This window comes from Erythranthe guttata, chromosome 5 (assembly GCF_056151865.1).
Source record: "Erythranthe guttata isolate IM_541 chromosome 5, IM_541, whole genome shotgun sequence".
NCBI lineage: Eukaryota > Viridiplantae > Streptophyta > Magnoliopsida > Lamiales > Phrymaceae > Erythranthe > Erythranthe guttata.
In genome coordinates this window covers 15,029,565-15,050,151 of record NC_142537.1, presented here as the reverse complement: position 1 = coordinate 15,050,151, position 20,587 = coordinate 15,029,565, and the positions used below count along the sequence as shown (strand labels likewise).

At 36.6% G+C, this 20,587-nt stretch overlaps 3 protein-coding genes and 1 pseudogene across 3 annotated transcripts; 3 read left to right on the top strand and 1 right to left on the bottom strand.

Moving 5' to 3' along the window:
• Nucleotides 1-864: 864 nt before the first annotated feature.
• LOC148770724 (uncharacterized) lies at nucleotides 865-1,928 on the top strand. Its single transcript, XM_088818025.1, has 2 exons — nucleotides 865-1,225; nucleotides 1,327-1,928. The coding sequence occupies exons 1-2, from the start codon at nucleotides 865-867 to the stop codon at nucleotides 1,926-1,928; spliced, it is 963 nt and encodes a 320-aa protein (XP_088674151.1).
• Nucleotides 1,929-2,254: 326 nt separating this feature from the next.
• On the top strand, nucleotides 2,255-4,726 carry LOC148770723 (uncharacterized). The gene is made up of 4 exons (XM_088818024.1): nucleotides 2,255-2,859; nucleotides 2,947-3,230; nucleotides 3,351-3,837; nucleotides 4,234-4,726. Exons 1-4 carry the CDS (start codon nucleotides 2,255-2,257, stop codon nucleotides 4,724-4,726), a joined length of 1,869 nt encoding a protein of 622 aa, XP_088674150.1.
• Nucleotides 4,727-5,598: 872 nt separating this feature from the next.
• On the top strand, nucleotides 5,599-5,995 carry LOC105956934 (thaumatin-like protein pseudogene; annotated as a pseudogene).
• Nucleotides 5,996-18,841: 12,846 nt separating this feature from the next.
• On the bottom strand, nucleotides 18,842-19,876 carry LOC148770722 (UPF0481 protein At3g47200-like). Its single transcript, XM_088818023.1, has 2 exons — nucleotides 19,462-19,876; nucleotides 18,842-19,359 (listed from the first exon to the last, which is right to left on the bottom strand). Exons 1-2 carry the CDS (start codon nucleotides 19,874-19,876, stop codon nucleotides 18,842-18,844), a joined length of 933 nt encoding a protein of 310 aa, XP_088674149.1.
• Between the last annotated feature and the right edge of the window lie 711 nt (nucleotides 19,877-20,587).

Below are 20,587 nucleotides of genomic sequence, written 5' to 3'. Positions count from 1 at the left end.
GAAGCTTGGCAAGTCTATAAATACCAAACTCAAAACTCAAGAATGATGCAGATTTCGAGAACACAAAATAGAGAGCTGAAGTATTTATCTTGAGAATTTTAGAGTGTTTCTAGGATCTGTTGTACGTGCTCTTTATGAGTACATGATTTGAAATCTAGAATTTTTAATATTTTTCTTTTAGTATCTAGATTTGATTGTAAGCATGATCTTGAAAAAGATTCATTCATAAGGAAGAAGTTTTCGCACCTCTTCTGTTTGTATTCTTGGAATACTGATTTTAATATATTTTTCCGTCCTGTAAAGGGCAAGTTCGCAAGTCTTTACTTGTGAACATTTTTTAATTCTGAGCGTTGTCTTTTAATCTTTATATTTCCGCTGCATGTTGTCTCAAGTGTCATAACATTTCAGACAGCATCTCTGTATAATACGAATTCGTGACCATAAATTCTTTCAACTTGCAATACTTGTTGAAGCTAATGTACCGTAATGAAAAATATATTTTGTTACAAACATAATACATCGGTAACGACCGACAAAATTTGTCGGCGAAACTTTTGGAGTTAGGCTTTAGAGGACAAACGAGGGTAGCGAACCTTTAGTTTTTTTCCAAGTATTGCATATTTGAGAATTATTAGTTTGGTGGCTCCATTTTTATAAAAAAAAAATGCTTAATTTGTGTTGAAGGATTAGAGGCTAATCTTAGATAATGCTTCCTAATTAATTGAATTCAGAATTCATGGAATAGCTATATCAATTAGGGTTTTTTTCTAAGATCTTTTTTCCTAGATCTCATATTCTAGTGATCCAGAAGATACATCAACCTTCTTCAAGAGTCTATTACCGTCACCGGTATCGCCGATTGCCATGAGTTGTCTCGTCTGGAATTGCCGAGGGTTGGGGGGCTTACGTACTTTTCACACGCTCAGAGATTTGATCCGAGCAAACAACCCAAAACTCATTTTTCTAAGGATATTACTGTATGACGTTTTTGTGTATGACGATGACGCAACTATTGACTGGAGGTTTACGGGTTTCTACGGCGACCCTGACGATACAATGAGATATAAATCGTGGGAATTACTACGACGGCTTTCTAGGCTCTCAAGAAAACCTTGGTTATGTGCTGGAGTTTTTAACGCCATGCTCGCAAGTTCAGAAAAGAATGGCGGCAGACCAATCCCATTGAAAGATATATATGAGTTTAGTGCGTATCTCCGGGACTCGGGTTTGATGGATCTGGGGTTTTGGGGTTACCCCTTTACTTGGACAAATAATAGAAACATCCAAATACAATAAGAGAGCGGATAGACCGAGCTTGTGCTACAGACGAGTGGAAGAACGAGTTTCCGAACTATCGTGTGGTCCACCTTGAGGCCCTCAATTCTGACAATTCTCCAATCCGTATCGACTTAAAGAGCAGTAGCAAAGTGGGGAGTCGCCGGAGAAGACGTGGTTTCAAGTTTGAAGCAATGTGGTTAAAGTTCGATGACTGCACTAAAGTCATCGAAGAATCCTGGACAGCTAACTCACCTTCGATTGATAATCAAGGTCAGTCGAGTAATCTAGAGCAGTGTAAATGGGGTTTGTTAAATTGGAGTAAACACTCGTTTGGAGGGATAACCAAACGGATCAACAAATTGAAGGAAAGGCTCAATTTTCTTAAAAAGTGTTTAATGACGGATGAAGTCTGCAAACAAATACGTGATTTTTCGTCTGAGCTAGAGGCATTATTGGATAAAGAAGAGATGATGTTGAGGCAACGTGCTAAAGCTCATTGGATGAAGGAAGGGGATAAAAATACTAAATATTTCCATGCTAAGGCATCTTCACGTAGAAAGAAAAATACGATCTTGGGACTTCGGAACGCAACAGGGGAGTGGTGTGAAGACGATGTTGGATTGGAACGTATAGTTACAGAGTATTTTTGAGCAATATTTACATCACAAAATCCATCGGAAGAACAGTTGAATGAGGTACTGACAACCATTGAACCGAGGGTAAGCCAAGAGATGAATGAGGAGTTAACTTGGGAATATACAGCTATAGAGGTCAAACAAGCACTCGACTGTATGCATCCACTAAAATCTCTGAGGTGCAGATGGCTTTCCTGTTATCTTTTTCCAACGTTTTTGGCACATAGTAGGGAATGATGTAACCCGATGGATATTACGTTTTTTTTAACCATATGGAGTTTCCCTCGACATGCAATTTTACGCATATTTGTCTTATACCTAAATGTACTAGTCCCGAAAATATGGCCCAATTCCGCCCAATCAGCCTTAGTAACGTGGTGTATAAAATAGCCTTTAAGGTTATCACCACTCGATTGAAGCCTTTTATGGATAGGATTATCTCAGATTCGCAGTCCGCTTTTGTTCCGTCGAGAGTTATCTCGGATAATATTCTTGTGGCATACGAAGTTTCACATTATATGAAAAGAAGTGTGGTGGATCACATGGCTATTAAACTTGATATGAGTAAATCCTGTGATCGTATAGAATGGTGGTTTTGGGAGAAGGTTATGTTGAAACTAGGTCTTGATGCCCGACTGGTCGAATTGATCATGAGATGTATGACAACAGTGACATATTATTTCATTTTAAATGGAAGTGCGTTTGGTTTTCTTTCACCCAAGAGAGGTATTCGACAAGGCGATCCATTATCGCCTTACTTGTTTTTATTTTGCGCAGAGGCTTTGAGTGCGCTATTCCGACGAGAAGAAAACAATGGTAATATATCGGGCCTTGCAATTTGTAGAGGCGCTCCAAAAGTCTCTCACCTCCTTTTCGCCGACGATACGATGATATTCTGCAAAGCTAATGAAAACTCAGCAAAATGTATCAAAAAAATCCTTCAAAAGTACGGAGATGCTTCAGGCTAGGAAGTAAATTTTCACAAATCAAGTATTGTGTTTAGTAAAAGTAAAAACTTACAAATAATTGATAGGATTCGAGAATTCCTGCCTATGGTTGTGGTGAAAAAGCATGAAAAATACCTTGGTCTACCCTCGGTTGTCGGTAAATCAAAGAGGGAGGTCTTTACTAATGTTCGAGAGAAAATTTGTTCGCGGCTTCGAGGGTGGAAAGAGAAATGGCTCTCTAAAGGGGGTAAGGAGATTCTGATCAAAGCAGTAGTCCAAGCAATTCCGACATATGCAATGAGTTGTTTTACACTACCTGTCACCTTTTGTAAGGAGATCGAAAGCTATATGGCAAAATTTTGGTGGGAAAGTTTGCATGGCAGAGGCATACATTGAGCCACATGGAAGGAGTTGTGCAAAAGTAAGTATTTCGGTGGAATTGGTTTTAGAGATTTGGAATTTTTTAATAAGGCTCTCCTTGCCAAACAAGTGTGGCGTTTGCTAGAAAAGCCTGATAGTCTACTGAGTAAGCTTCTTAAAGCTCGTTATTACCCGAATACAAACGTTCTTGGTGCTCATTTGGGTTCAAATCCATCCTATACTTGGAGGAGCTTGTGGGGCTCGATAAAACTTCTTAAAACAAGTATTCGTTGGCGCATCGGTAATGGGAGACTAGTTAAAGTGTGGGGTGATAAATGGCTCCCGAGAGAAAGTACTTTTCAGGTCTTTACACCAAGAGGTGATTGGTCGTTGACTATGAAAGCTTGTGAACTTATCGACGAAGGAACGGGAAATTGGAAATCAGACATCATTCATGATATGTTCTTCGATGAAGATTGCAAAGCCATTCTGGCCATTCCCCTTGGTAATCAATTGCACTCGGATCGATACATTTGGCATTACAATAAGAATGGTATTTTTTCGGTTAGGAGCGCTTACCACCTGGCTGCTAAAAATGAACAAGACGAACATGGCTGGTTAGGTAATAGTTCGAACTCCTCGAATAGAAATAATTGAAAATGGATTTGGGACCTTAACCTCCCTAGCAAGATCAAAATCTTTCTTTGGAGAGCCTGTAAAAATCTTCTACCTACGGCTAAAAATTTGAAGAACCGAAGGATACTGGAGGACTGCTGTTGCGTAACATGTGGTGAGAGGGAAGAAAGTGTTTTACACAATTTGTTCTATTGCTCTTTCACACGTCAAGTTTGGGCACTAAGTGACCTCCCTCGGGCGATCTATCATACGTTGGAAATATAAGTATATAAGTGGTTGCAAGGCGTTAGAAAGAAAGCTGATTCCAAAATGTTTGAAAAAATTGTCCTATTATGCTGGGCTATTTGACATGCTCGAAATAAATGAATCTTTAAAAGGAAGCAAACTGAAGTAGTAAAAATTGTAGCGTTCGCGGAGAAGTACTGGAAAGAACTTCATGCTGCCACATCCGTAGTGTTGCAGACGTGTGTTCGAAGTGATAGAAACTTGGTGCGTTGGGAACCCCAGGAAAATGATGTGGTGAAAATCAACTTCGATGCAACAGTTAATTGTGTGGATGGAGTTTGTGGATTAGGAGCTATCGATAGATCGAGTTCGGGTGTATACTTAAGGTGGTTAACCCTGTGTGTGACACAACCTCTAGATCCTACTTCGGCGGAAGCCAAAACTGTTTTTTTGGCGGTCCATTTAGCTCGCGAAAGGAATTTGTCGAAGATCATCATAGAGGGCGATTCTTCTGTGGTTATCTCTGCCATAAAGGGACCTTCTGATTCTCGAGCGGGATATGGAATTATCATAATGGATATTAAACGCATTAGCGAAGATTTTGAAGAATTTAGAGTCCAACATATACTCCAAGAAGGGAACTAGGTGGCTCACGAAGTAGCATCTCTGTCAAAACAGGGCCAGTGTCTTTTATTCGATCTTCCTCCACTAATACATTATGTAATCTCTCTTGAAATGTGTTAGAGAATGAAAATTGATTTTGTTTCAAAAAAAAAAAAAAACCTTTTTGTTTAATTAATTAATTTAGTTAATATACAAACATACCATATAAATCTTCTAGATCTAAAGGTCATAGATTATGTTAGTTTCTTTGTGGCCCCGACTCTAGTTATACATGTTCTATTAATTCCTATTTTTCCATTTTTACAAGAATTGTATATCTAGTAACAATTTCTCAGCTAAAATTTCACAACTATGCATTATATTGCACATTCGATAATTATTAATTTGATAATTATTAATTTGATAATTATTAATTTAAATTTTATTTCATTTCTGCATGTTTGGAGAGTAATTAAAGGACATTTAGCGAATAAATAATTTAACAAATTACTCAAATATTAAATATTATTGTATCATTTTCCTTATTTTAATTCCAATATTAGCTAATTTTTCTTCATAAATTAAGTTTGAGGCAAAGAAAATAAGTTCAAAAGGGACGGTTGAAATTGACGAAGACTTGAACATTCAGCAATATAATAACTGGGTGTTTTTCTTCGTCGATATATCTTTGAAGCAAAAACCCTAAATAAATGCAAAAGGTACTGTTGAAATTGACCAAAACTTAAAAAACCAACAATATAATAATGAGCTTATGCATTTACTATCCCTGTGAAAATTGCAATTGCGCGATTCCCCCTTCATAAAAGAAATAGCAAATACCACATGTCCACTAACTGCGCGATTCTCCTTAATAAACGAAATAGCAAATACCACATGTCCAACGGTCGCCTGGAATGCCAGGCATACGGCCAGCCCCCAGCACCCTGACGGAGTACGCTATGAATCAGTTCAACAACTTGGACTTCCTCGACATTTCTTTAGTGGACAGGTTCTATATCCCGATGGAGTTCAGTCGCACGAGCAATGGTTTTCGTAGCATGAGGTGCACGACCCTCATGAACGAACAGTGTCCGAATGAGCGGCAGGCCCCGAGGATGCAACAACTCGTGCACCGTCTTTCACACCAATGACTACTGCTGCACTAACAGCCAAAGAAGTTGTGGGCCCACAGGATATTCGAGGTTTTTTAAGAAGAGGTGCCCCGATGCTTATAGCTACACCCAGAGTGGCCCGACGAGCACTTTCACTTGCCCAGGTGGTACCAACTACACAGTTGTCTTCTGCCCATGATCAATAACTACTACTATAGTTCATATATATATATATATATATATATATATATATATATATATATATATATATATATATATATATATATATATATATATATATATATATATATATATATATATATATATATATATATATATGTTGGCGCCATATTTCCGGCTATTGAAGATCGAGGAAATCCGCCAAGTTTTGGAATTAAAAGATTGGCAAAGATTTGTCTTCCATATTTATTTTGGAATTTATTAGAGTACTTAGATTTATTTCCATGTATTTTATTCTAGTTAGGTATCTTTTGTACTTATCTAGAATAGATGTAGAAATCAACTAGGATTCTATTACCTAGTTAAATAGATTTCTTGGGGTTCAAGTTAGGTCTTTGGGCTTATTTTCGTGGCTATATAAGCCTCCAAGACATACAAGAACCGTGGGCATTATTTGGGAGAAAAACCACTTCATAGCATCAAAGTTTTGCCAAGGCGTTCTGCGGAGCAGGACTGTGCCATCGTTGCACTGTGCCAACATATACAGATTTGCTGTATAGATCTCAAGGGAGATCAGCCGCGTTTTCTGAAGGGAGTTCATGTTTGAAGAAATTTCAAGGCACGCGGAGTGGAGCTGCTAGAGAGAGACACAGAGTTCAAGTTGTGTACAAGAACGGCATATTACATAAATAGGGAGTCTTTAGTGTTTTTAATAAGTCCTATTAATGTACACTGTAAATCTGAACTAGTGAAATCGTGTTTGCAGGTCCACGTGGATGTAGGGCACATTTGTGTCTGAACCACATTAATTTCTTGTGTTCATTTATTTGCTTTAAGTAGTTTATAACTGTGTTAACACAAGAATTATAGTTGTAACTGAATACTGTTTCCACAACTTAACTGTTACAACTTAGGTTAATTGATTTCTATAGGCATATAAATCAACAATTGGCATCAAGAGCCTCTCACTAGATAAACATAGTGTGTGATTTTGGGAATTTGATTTATTTGCCATTTATCTTCCATAGGAACTATGTATGCTCATATGGAAGGCGGTTCCACGACTCGCCCACCACTGCTTACTGGAACAAATTACTCTTATTGGAAGACCAAGATGAAGATGTCCATCAAGTCAATGGATGAAGATGCATGGCGCACAGTTCTGACTGGCTGGAAACGACCTGTTGCCACTGATGAAAAAGTAATTCAAACTGAGAAACATGAAAAAGACTGGAGCAAAACTGAACAGATTGCCGCAAATATGAATTCCAAAGCATTGAATGCCATATTCAATGGAATTGATATCAATCAATTCAAAATCATCTCAGCATGTGAGTGTGCCAAAGAAGCATGGGAAAAATTACAAACAGCTTATGAGGGGACAACCTCTGTTCGATTATCAAAACTTCAGATGCTCGCTACTCGCTTTGAGGATCTTCGAATGGAAGAGAATGAAACAGTAAGCGATTTTAATTCGAAACTATGCGATATCTCGAATGAAGCTCATGAGCTTGGTGAAACCTATCTTGAAGTCAAGCTTGTTCGTAAAGTGTTGAGATCAATGCCAGACCGATTCGCATACAAGGTCACAGCTATTGAGGAAGCAAGTGATGTGGACTCATTGCGACTTGAAGATTTGATGGGAAATTTGGAGACATTTGAGAACAAGTTGAACATCAGCAAAATAGATAAAGAAAGAAAAATTGCTCTACAAACAGTCGCTGTGACAACTTCATCAGTGCCCCCAGTTCCCATGACAGCACTCGAAGTCAAGCTAACAAAATCCATGTCTCTAATAGCTAAAAACATCGGAAAACTCGTGAATATGAATGGACATCCTACAAGTTTTGAAAGAAAACCCAGAAGTCCTACAAATAAGCAAGAAGTGAGGAAGGGGATTCGATGTAGAGAATGTCGCGGCTATGGTCATATTCAAGCTGAATGTGCAAACACTCTAAAGAAGCAAGGAAAATCACTTGCCACAACCTGGAGTGACAATAACTCTGAATCTGATGATGACAGTGAAGCAAGTGATGCTGAAACGAGTATTGACTTCTGTGGTACATGCAGGGTTACTTGTGTGACACAAGATGATGTCACATGCACTGAGCCACCACACCTCAGGTATGCTACTCGTAATCTCGAGAATCATAGAAATTTAAACACAATTTTTTTGCCCACAGGAGAAGAAGATTCAGAGGATGATGAAGAATGCTCCATCGAGATGATTCAACAGCAACTGAATGATCTTCTAAAGCAATGTCATGAGGTTGGTGATGAAAACAAGCGTTAGAAGGAGAAAGTAAAGGAACTGAAAGATATTGACAATCTAAAAGAATTGCTGAGACATTTGCGAAACAACGATTGCAATAAGACAAGGCAGATCAAGAAAAATCCTCCTCCAATGAAAAATGCTGAACCCTGCCTCAACCTGAAGTGTGACAACTCCCCTGTCGCAACAACGTTAGAGGCGTCAGTCAGTAAGTTAAATCGCACTACGATTCTTCCTTCGAACATGTTAGATGAAATTTTAAATGCTCATCCCTCAAATCCTGATAAACTTGGTCTTGGCTATATTGGGAGTAAGTTCGATGGTAAACCTAATCCAAATCGAAAAATTAATTTTGTGAAAAATACTGTCAAACCTACTCCACAACATGTTGCCTCACAGTCTTATACCAAAAAGTTTGTGCCAACTTGTCATTTCTGTCACAAAGTAGGACATGTTAGGCCAAAATGCTTTAAAAGATGGAAATTGATAAATAAGAGTTTAGCATATCAATCATCCAATTCCGCTGCATGGGATCACAATTCCCAAAGAAGATACTCTGATAATAAATGGATGAATAAGTATAATGCAAACTGCTTTCCTGCTATTCTTTCTTTAAAAGCATGTACTACGAACTCCTGGTATTTTGATAGTGGTTGCTCCAAGCATATGACAGGTGTACCTAATTACTTAAAGAACCTGCATAATGTGTCTGGTGGACAAGTTACTCTTGGTGATGGAAACAAGGCCTTTGTGAAAGGAGAAGGTAACTTGGATGTTGGAGGATTACCTAACCTTGACAACGTTCTGTATGTAGAGGGTTTGAAATCAAACCTACTCATCGTAAGTTAGCTATGTGATCTATACGACTCAGTGTTGTTCACCAAGCGTAAGTGCGAAGTGTTTGATCGAAACCACAGGTGTGTTCTATCTGGTTATAGATCCTCTGATAATTGTTATAAAATTGATCAAACTGACCAAGTTGAACAGTGTCCCCTCGCCACCTCTGATATCACAGATATGTGTTGTCATCGATTGGGGAATTTGAATTTTCAGGATCTAACACGAAATATCAATGCAGGTTGTGTGAAAGGTGTTCCCCAACTAAATTCCAATACACCAGATTTATGTGGCGAATTTCTAATTGGGAAACAAATTGAGAGTATTGGAACAGAAATACCAGAAGACAACATCACAGAAGTATCAGTGCCGACATCTTATGTCACAACTGAAGATGTTACCACTGGTAAAAAAGGTATGAAAACTTGCAATAAGCCCAAGGTTGACTACCAGGAAATGGTCAGGTATGTCTATCTCGCTTCCACTGTTGAACCAAAAAACATCAAAGAAGCAATTCTTGATGAATTTTGGGTGTTAGCCAAGCTTGATGAACTTGAGCAGTTTTCTCGAAATGACATGTGGGAACTGGTTCTGAGCAATGACAAGGTAAAGTAACTAGATGATGATATATTTATCTCACAGAGCAAATATGCCAAGAACGTGGTAAGTAAATTTGGGTTGAAAAAGGCAAAGCCTTTAACAACACCAATGACCTCAATTGAGAAGTTATGACGAGATTGTGACGGCACAGACGTTGATTCCACACTATACAGGAGCTTGATAGGAAATTTGGTTTATCTTTCTGCTAGTAGATATGATATTTGTTTCAGCGTAGGTATTTGTGCTAGGTACCAAGCAAGCCCTAAAGAGAGTCATTTGAGTGCTGTAAAGCGCATTATCCTATATGTTAGTAGAACACCCGAATTGAGAAAATGGTATTCAAAAGATACTAACAATTGTCTTGCAGGGAACAGTGATGCTGACTGGACTGGAGATGTGGATGACAGAAGAAGCATCACAGGAGGTTGTGTCTACATGGGTAACAATTTGGTATCTTGGTACAGTAAGAAACAAAATTCCATTTCCTTATCTAATGTTGCGTACATAGCTGCAGGTAGTTGTTGCACTCAACTTCTTTGGATGCAACATATGTTAAATGACTATGGCTTTCATGAAAAACTCTTGCATATCTTCTATGATAATGAAAGGGCTATAAATATCTCAAAAAACCCTGTCCAGCATTCTCGAACCAAACACATAGATTTTCGACACCATTTCATCAAGCAATTAGTTGAGCCGAAACGTGTGACTATAGATTATGTGTCCACAGACAATCAACTAGCTGATATTTTCACAAAGCCTCTTGATTTTCTTAGGTTTGATTCCTTGCGTAAAGCGCTTGGAATTTGCCATGTGCAAAACTGAATTTTCTATGATAGTGCTATTAATACTTGTGTCCGGATTGCACTTGATTTTTTTTCGGACATTATATGTGTCACCTGCTCATGTGACATCATTTTTTTTGGGAACAATAATGATGGGAGTTTTCATTTTGACTAATGGTTGTGTGTTAGTTTTTGTGAATTAATTTGTGTTTCCACAGTAAGCCATGATAGAAGTGTGCTGCCCCCTCTATCGGGAGTGATCAATGTCTATGACCTCATTCATCTCAAAGATCATACCTCTATTGGGAGAATTATGCTACCGCATATGCATCCCTGACTTCTATTTAAAAGCTATGTGGATTCTTAAGGAGGTTGCCCTCCTAATGTTTGCTTGAACATCATATCAACAAAAAAAGGGGGAGGAGAAGAAAAATAGTTCGAATTCAAAAAAAAAAAAGGGAGGAGGAGAAGAAAAATAGTCCAAAAAAAAAAAAAAAAAAAGGAGAGGGAAAAGTTGGGATGATATTCAAGCATATATTAGGAAATTCTCCTTGAAGTACACGATCGAATTGCTGTGCTAATTGCATACGCATTCATAACCCTAATAATATTACCTAAATTATTGTTTCTTGAGTATGGTCATGGGGTTATAGTTATATCGTGCATCCAAGAGCTTGCTCGGTGGCCTTCTATTGTGATTCTCTTTAAGATTATAAAATTAATTCATGAAAACCAAGCCCTCAACTTTTAATCTTGTGATCTTCTTGATTTTCTTTTCCTTAAAAGATGTGATTTTTTAAAAAAAAAAAAAATTTGATTTTTTTATGGGCTTTGTGAAATTTTTGGCTCCTAGTTGTCTCTCGCCACGTGGCTATGGCGATGTCATCTGCCTTCTCTATTTTTTGATGTTTCGTGTGGAGAATATCTTGTTTGTTATTGGTCACGGATTTTGTGGGATCTTCTTCTGATTTGAAAATATCCGGTATTTGAAGAGTCCTCTCTTTTTCTGCCTCTTTTCTCGATCCCTGTGCTTTAAATATCTGCCCCTTCTAGGATTTCTGAGTTTATTGTGGCCTCTGGCTGACTGTTGACACATGACTGTCTTGATACGTGATATGTTCGAATCTCTGAAGAAGCGTTTGGGAATATACTTCTGTTTTATCATGATGTTTGTGGGATCTGTTATCATCCTATCTTTTGGGCTTCTATGATTTCTCAATATTTCTTATACTCGACCTCTCTCTCCAATATCTCTCTATGTTTTTCAAAAGCTACTCGTCTCTTCTCTTCTCTGTGCTCCACAGATTTACTATGGAAAGAGACAAATCAGTCGAGGAGTCTGAAATGAGGAAGCACAAACAACCGTGCATCGCCATCCGACAAGAAGTCTGGAAAAACGTCAAGGTCTGTGACGACAACAGTGGTCTCTGTAGTTCCCATCTCTCTCGTGGCAACAATACCGGAGCCCATACACATGTGCAGTCACCAGCCCCAAGCTCCAAATAAGGTGTTGTCTCTGATCCGCTGGACAATATTCTGGTTGAAAGTGATCCTTCCATGTTTAAGCCAGAAGATGTTGGTGGTGAAGACCATGTTGCAATTGAAGAAGCTACTTTCAGCGCCCATGCGCAGCTTCCCCGGCCTCAAAGGAAGTTTGAGAGCAATTATGGTCTTGAGGATGAGTCATATGCTTCGAGTGGCCACCAATCTCTTTCTGAGCAGACCTATGCTACCTTTACTGCCGTACATCCAACTAGATCTGAGTCATCAGAATCTTCACCAGAGTTCTAACTTTCTGTTGATTCTCCATTGTTGGGTCTCGCGGTTACTTGCGAAGGGAAATTTTTCAATGTGGCTCCTGAATTGAATAAAGTTTTTTACTGGTGTAAGAATCAAATCACTGATAAGCCATTTGTGTCAATGACACCATAGCTGTTGTGATCACTATATGCTGGGTTTCTCTGAAGCGTCACTCATGCTGTTTTTATCAACATTGGGGAGTACATCTTTGCTCAAAATGGAGCTCTTGCTAACTCTCGCAGAAAAAGTTGGAGTGATTCCTACCTTTTCCCTCGTTGATCTAACATACCTTGTCACCACATTTCTTAGAGGTTGCTCTCAAGGCGAAGAAGAGTTCACTTAATGAATCTGGACCCATGACATATGGTTGCTCCTGAAATTGGTTGTATCAATGAGAATTTTACGAAACTTCTCGTGAGCATTACATCTATAACTCTTGCCTTGATCAATGACGTTTATAAGTGTCCAAACGGGGTTACTTCCAAACTTCTGTTTCTAAAGATACTCTGGCCTCTATTCTCACTGCCAAAGTGTTGAAAAAAGTGGCCTGGTCCGAAATCTGCTTTTCATGTCTTTAAGCTGGCTCAGCTGTATTCGGTCCTGTTCAAGATAGGCATTTCGAACTGGTTTCCCACTAACCACAATGTCACTCTCAATCCCACCCAAGCTGAATTTTTATGGTGCATCACTCATGACCATAAAATCAATATTGGTGATTTGATTTTCAATCAAATTGGTGTGTTAGCCAATTCCCGAACCGAGCATGAGCATCTACTGTTTCCTTCTCTGATCTATCAGCTCTTGATCAAACAAGGCCTGCCCACTCGTGATGCCACTCTGTTGGATCCTCCTGGCCGTCCTATCACTATCCATGGAGTCTATCCAGGCTCAGCTTGCTCAGGGATTTGCGTCTATTCAGGAACAGCTGCTTAAGACTTTGGCACAGTCTGGTCAGAAAGGGGGAGTAGCAACAACTCCAGATGCACCAGCAAAAACTGCCATACACAAGGGATAAACTTCAATGATGAAGCAGCAGTCCACAACCGCAAGGCAAAGCGTCCAGCAGTTCTCATGATAATGATCAGCTCTCCGACTATGATTACTAAGGGAAGTTTCCTTAGTAAAACCTTTTTGTTGTCCTTTTTGAACTGCTTAAATTTATGTCTTATTTAGGACTGTTATAGTTATGATTTATTTCCTGCCTTTTGGATATCACCTTGGTTATCTTTACGTTATGCCTTGGGCTTGTTTTGGATAACTTTGTGTTGCAGGATATTTTTCTGTTACAACATCTATGTGTTGAAACTTCTATTGTACTAACAGTATGTGATGCAGGGGGAGTTAATCATTTTTGCAAAGAGAGAAAATCTCATATGCAGGGGGAGTTCTTGTTAAATATGGATTCTGACCAATCTATGCCAAAGGGAGAGATTGCTGGCGCCATATTTCCGGCTATTGAAGATCGAGGAAATCCGCCAAGTTTTGGAATTAAAAGATTGGCAAAGATTTGTCTTCCATATTTATTTTGGAATTTATAAGAGTCCTATTCTTATAATACTTCTATTAGGACTTAGATTTATTTCCATGTATTTTATTCTACTTAGGTATCTTTTGTACTTATCTAGAATAGATGTAGAAATCAACTAGGATTCTATTACCTAGTTAAATAGATTTCTTGGGGTTCAAGTTAGGTCTTTGGGCTTATTTTCGTGGCTATATAAGCCTCCAAGACATACAAGAACCGTGGGCATTATTTGGGAGAAAAACCACTTCATAGCATCGAAGTTTTGCCAAGGCGTTCTGCGGAGCAGGACTGTGCCATCGTTGCACTGTGCCAACATATACAGATTTGCTGTATAGATCTCAAGGGAGATCAGCCGCGTTTTCTGAAGGGAGTTCATGCTTGAAGAAAGTTCAAGGCACGCGGAGTGGAGCTGCTAGAGAGAGACACGGAGTTCGAGTTGTGTACAAGAACGGCATATTACATAAAGAGGGAGTCTTTAGTGTTTTTAATAAGTCCTATTAATGTACACTGTAAATCTGAACTAGTGAAATCGTGTTTGCAGGTCCACGTGGATGTAGGGCACATTTGTGTCTGAACCACATTAATTCCTTGTGTTCATTTATTTGCTTTAAGTAGTTTATAACTGTGTTAACACAAGAATTATAGTTGTAACTGAATACTGTTTCCACAACTTAACTGTTACAACTTAGGTTAATTGATTTCTATAGGCATATAAATCAACAATATATATATATATATATATATATATATATATATATATATATATATATATATATATATATATATATATATATATATATATTGTCTAAATAAATTATGCAAGGACATTATATATAAATAATTTGTTTAAGAGACGATATATTGTTGTCGTTAAATGTAGTGCAAGAGAAATATAGTTGTAACGTACCTTATATATATAGTGGGGCTTGTTTATAATAAAATTGTTGAAGTACTCATTTCGAACTGTTGGAAATTTAGATATAATCAATTATGTTCGGGTAACTGATCTACCTTTTGTATTGGTAAAATGTAATATTGTATCAAATTAAAGTTGTTATTGAAGGGCTTTCCAATTGCTTAAAAATGTAATGTTCAAACTGTGTGATGAGAATATTATTTAATGAAATGAGATTATAATTTTCTGTTCCAATATCAATTTTCAAGCCATACCATAACTTTTGTCTTAACAATTTGGGGGAGTTAGATACTACACCTACTTATTTATATTAGACATGGATACTACCCACTAAGTATATATAGACATGGATGTATGTGTAATTATGTGTTTGTTTGGGATCCAAGAAGCCTATTGCAGGCTTCGAAGACAAATTTCACTCCGTATTGATGTGCGTACGAATATCTTACAAACTCGGATGATCTGCCAAGAAGTTCGTGATCAAAGTATTATCTACCTAACGATTTAATTGATTTGATTTCATGTTTGAATATGTTGACTTCACATGTTGACTTTCTTGTCAACAACAGTTATAATAGCCTTGTCCTTTTTTTTGACATTTTTACCCCTATGTTGATTATATATATTGTGTAAGGATTTAAAGCTTATATGTGGCTCATTATTTCATTCGGTTGTATTTTTTGCTTATTTTTCTTCTTAATTTCTCTATAATGTTGAACTCTAGGTGTCATCATGAGCCCAATTTCAAATGACAATCCTAACCAAACCACATTAGTAACTGAATGTCTAATTTCATTAGTTAAACCAAATACCTCAAAATAGGGCATCACATCAGCGTAAGCATCTCTCTCAATCTAAGTTACCGAATATCTAGTTTCTTTAGTTAAACCAGTTATCTCAAAATACACATCAAACAGGTTAAACATCTCTCAATGTAAGCCAAACCCGCAACATATTCAAACTCTGTAAATATGCCTCCATAATGGATTTTAATTATAAAAAATGATTTGCCATTATAACCTACAAAGAAATTATGCTCAAGTTAGTAAAATATTAAAATAAGCTAAACAACTGCATAAATAGTCATCCAAGGATTATACACATCATAAGGAGATAGTAAATTTGTACTTTTTATTTTGGCTGAAATATTTCTAAGTACTACAACTTCACACACACGCACACACACACACAAACACACACACACACACACACACACACACACACACACACACATATATATATATATATATATATATATATATATATATATATATATATATATATATATATATATAGGGTGGGGACTGCAAAATATACAACGACGAGTAAAGCTAATCGACCAAGTAGTATCGGATAATAAGATGTTCGGATGTAAATATTTAAAGTGACTCATGTCTTAAAATAATATGAATTGAATCCCCCTATATTTAAAGAAATTAAGAGTAATGATATCTAGTACTATATTCAAACATATTTTTGCACATCACATCACATCACATTATCATACTTAATATTTCAAATATCTCTCTACAAAATATCACTGAATTAATATTAAAGAATGTCACATTCCTTTTATTTTGAATCATCATTACTTGCTGAAAATGTTCGCTTAGAAAAATAAGAATGAATTTGCACGTATAATCACATAACATGCACGAGATTTGTACGCGATTTGCACTTGAATTCGGTTGGGACAATTGAAGGCCTCTTGAACGACGAAAACTAACCATATATATATATATAGACACACACACACACACACACACACACATAAACAATGGAGACACGAAGGTTCGGCTGCTTATGATGCCAAATTAAAGACAAATAATAGGGACCAAGATAATCGTGTCATGATTTACATGGTCAAATTGAAGGCTCGGCTACTTACGATGTGCTCAAGAACTTTGAGCAACGGTGGAAAAAAGTGACTGAATGCTCTGAGTTTACAAAACTTTGCAAATAAATACTAGGTCGGCATGATTATAATTTAGTTGTTGTCGAACACATTCCACAAATAGCTAGTCCTTGCGGCACTATTTCGAATAACCACCAATTATTGTGGATCTCTAAGGAAGATGATACTAAAAAAATGGCATATTCAGGTGATGCACGTCTTACTACTGTATAAAAATTCTCTATTCAAAACTAGGTGATTTAAACTTGATCTTGTGTGTTACATTGATTTGAACAGATTTTTCGATCTGTGGATTCAAAATCGGAGGAAGAGTTCCCAAAATATGTCATGGCAAAGGAACCAAGTTTTCAAATTTATCAATTGCTAGAATTGTTTAACTTCTCTGTAGTCTTCTACAAATAAATTTATAAATATTTTATTGATTGTAGAAATTTTGTTTGGAAAAAATGGGCAACGGATAGGAGCATTCAAATGATGTATATCAATGCAATAAGATCTGATCACGCTTCATATTCGATCATCTTTCACACATCTTATACAAAGCAGATAGAGTGCCTCTAAATATATTTATCTTCAGCTGATTATACAAATAATACACCCTTGTGTTATATAATATTAATCGATTTGAATTCCATTAACATGTATGTTTTAGATAATCACACGAAGAAACAATTAGATTGCTCTCTTTTAACAACAATAGTAGACTTGAGGTAAGTTGCTAATATATGTTATTAGCAAGACATTTCAATAGTATTTGGCCTAAATTTCCATTTGAACCTAACTTTGGCGCTGTAATATGAACTCGACGAAAATATTTGTTAACTTTTTTGCCTAATAACTTTCTTTTAACTAACAACTTTTTGAGCTCTTTCTATTGCATCAATGTTACATAAATGTACCACAACTGTTATTGTCAGGTGCTAATAATTTAATCCCAATAGAACTAGCTTTAAAGATTGCCAGCAAAATAAGGGCAACTGAGAAATTCGTTGTTTATATTATCATCCACATGTGGCCGGAGGGTAAACCTTATTCCCACTGTACAAAAATTTCTTTATTGACAGGTATTTCAGTTTAGAGAAAGAAGTGCATCAAGTGTCTGCTCATCAATATTTTAAATATAAAACATGTTTGGAGAACTAATTGATTCGTTACTTTTTTGCATTATGTTGAATCTTTTATTGTCAATGTTCTACGTGTACATTATTTTATGTAATTGTTCACTGTTGCAAAGTCAAACAATGCAAATGATGTATAATATTATTACTCAAGAGCTCAAATCTATCAATCTCAAGAATTCACATCCAACCGACTATCTGAATTTCTACTGTCTTGATAATCGAGAGGAAAGCCATAAAGAAGAAACGTCTAGCATAAATGTAAATAATGTAATTGTTCTTCAATTTAATGTATTATGTTTGCATAAGTATTTTGTATGTTCCGTTTGAACTGAAGTGACACGAAACACTTACACAAACACAAATCCCTTATTTTACATACTGATACGTTTATCGATATAATTTGTTTTATTGAAAAATCAAAGGTGTTACCATTGATTGAACGAGAGATCATCAAACATGTTTATACCATGGAACTAATATACATGTCTCCAATTTTTTATTTTTTTTTGGTTCAAACATTTTTATCTGTTTTCAAGTTCAGGAATTTAAATTTTCAATAATATATATTTAAGCACCATTATAAAATTGCAAGATTCGACTTCAGGATCAATTAGACGATCTATGTTATATATGCATTCCAAATGAATGATAGTAGATGATGAGTATGTGATTATTGGTTCGGCCAACATCAATCAACGGTCCGTGGCGAGATATATGGATACATAGGTTGTTATGGGAGCTTATCAGCCCCATTATACATGGACCAACGCGAAAAAACACCCACTTGGTCGAGTTAGTCTTTTCTTTCTTCTTATTTTTATTTCTTTTATATCAAATATAAACGAAGATCCAAAATTTTGAAAAACAATATTGACAATTGTAGGAAATTTATTCTTTTAAAAATAATATTGACAATTTTGAAATCTCATGTGCAACATCGGACTCTAACAATCCTGTTCTAGGGTGGAATATATCTTTGGTAGGGGAAGAAAACCCCTTCATTTACGAGATTACTTCCACAGAGCTTAGGAGCAGTTTATTGAGGATAGTCCATATTTCGACGAGCACATTCTAAATAAGTATTTGTAACTTAGTTATGTCATCCACATGTTAGCCTTGATAGAACAATGTTCGTTAATTTTCATTTGCACGTCGAGAAGAGCTGTCGACCCATAATCATCTAGACCGTCAATCTCTTTGAACATTTGATCCCGTTCATTATCGTTCGCCAAAGTACTGAACAATATGCCCTTCTTTTTTAACTCGTTAACATCCTCTGTATTCTCAATTAATGTTTTCATGAAAGTAATATACGATGCCACGGCATAGTCGGTATTGGATTCTGAGGACATTTCGAAGGCTATAGTGTTGGAGAAGAACACTTTTGAATTGCTAGGGACATGTAGAATAGGAAGACAAAGCTCCCCATATAAGAAGTTAGAATTAAACCTGATGTCTTTCAAGCAATTAGAGCTCGGGCTAAAGTGGATGCCCTTTGCTTTAAGTTCAGTCACTGAATGGCGTGGGCTACTTTGAATTTTAAAAACAACTCTTCGACTATAGTTATTTTGCCGGCCGATATTTTGTGATCTACTATTAGCACGGATCTCCACTTTGACAAGAGTAATGCGATGGGCTTAAATAAGATGCAAAGGTTCTTCCCCTTCTTTCCATGGAACTTCTGTGATTCTATAGTCCGCAAAATTTCTATCACTCAAGAATGTGCATAGCAGTTCGTCCCCATCCTCAACTGTTAAGTTGATTAGGAGCTTGATTATCCAAAACGGGATCTGATTCTCCAACATTAAGAAATCACGAAGCATGGACACAACTGTTGTGCGTCCCAGCCGAAGAACTAATAAGTCGACCTCTTTTACATCGAACTTGATAATGTGCAAGACGCAACAAGCGTCACGAAGCATCATTTGAGCCAATGCATCATCGAACTCATGTGTCGAAATTCCACCGTAGAAGTATCTGACCTCATCAATCCGCTCGAGGATTTTGCGACGGAACAAATCTTTGTCATTTGAGTTCAACGTCAGATTAACGATCTTCTCCTTGAGTTGCTCGGTCTCTTGGAACCCTGACGACTGGCCGTGGTGATATGGGCTGATGGAAAGAACCATGGGATCTGATATGCATCTTGTTTTCTCGCACATGATGTGGCACTCTGTGCAATATTGTTTGCCTATTTGATACTTTATTGAGGATAGTCCAAATTTCGACGAGCACATTCTAAAAATTAGAGCTGAGCTTCAGTGTATTCTTTGAGCTGAGAGAGAAGAGAAAACAACAAAAAATGAAACACGAGGATGGTAGATCTTGTTTAGATTTAGATCTTGCAAATTTAGTTAATTACTCTTTAGCATGCTTATTAATAGGGGTGTGCACGGCTCGATTCGGTTCGATTTTTGGCTAAAATCGAACATGAACCGTGTAACGCCCCGCAATTTAATAAGCATTTTACATGAAATTATATTGAGTAAATTGATAATTTTCATTTCATGAATTGACTAGTAAATATTTATTGCATCCTAACTGTTTATGTGATCTATAATATTTGATTAAATGTGATTAACTCGATTTGATTGAATGATTTAGTAATTTTATTTATGTGATTAAATGAATTATGTGCTTTAAATGAATAATTAATATATGATAATAATGATATTATTTTTAGATAATATTGATTTGTCTCTTATGTACATGCTTAACTATACCAATAAGTGACGCGTGCATTGCACGTGGTTTATGATTTTTGTTAATTATTTATATATTTATTAATAATTTATTTTGTTAAAATTAAGCTATATTTAAAATAAATATTTAATAAATTA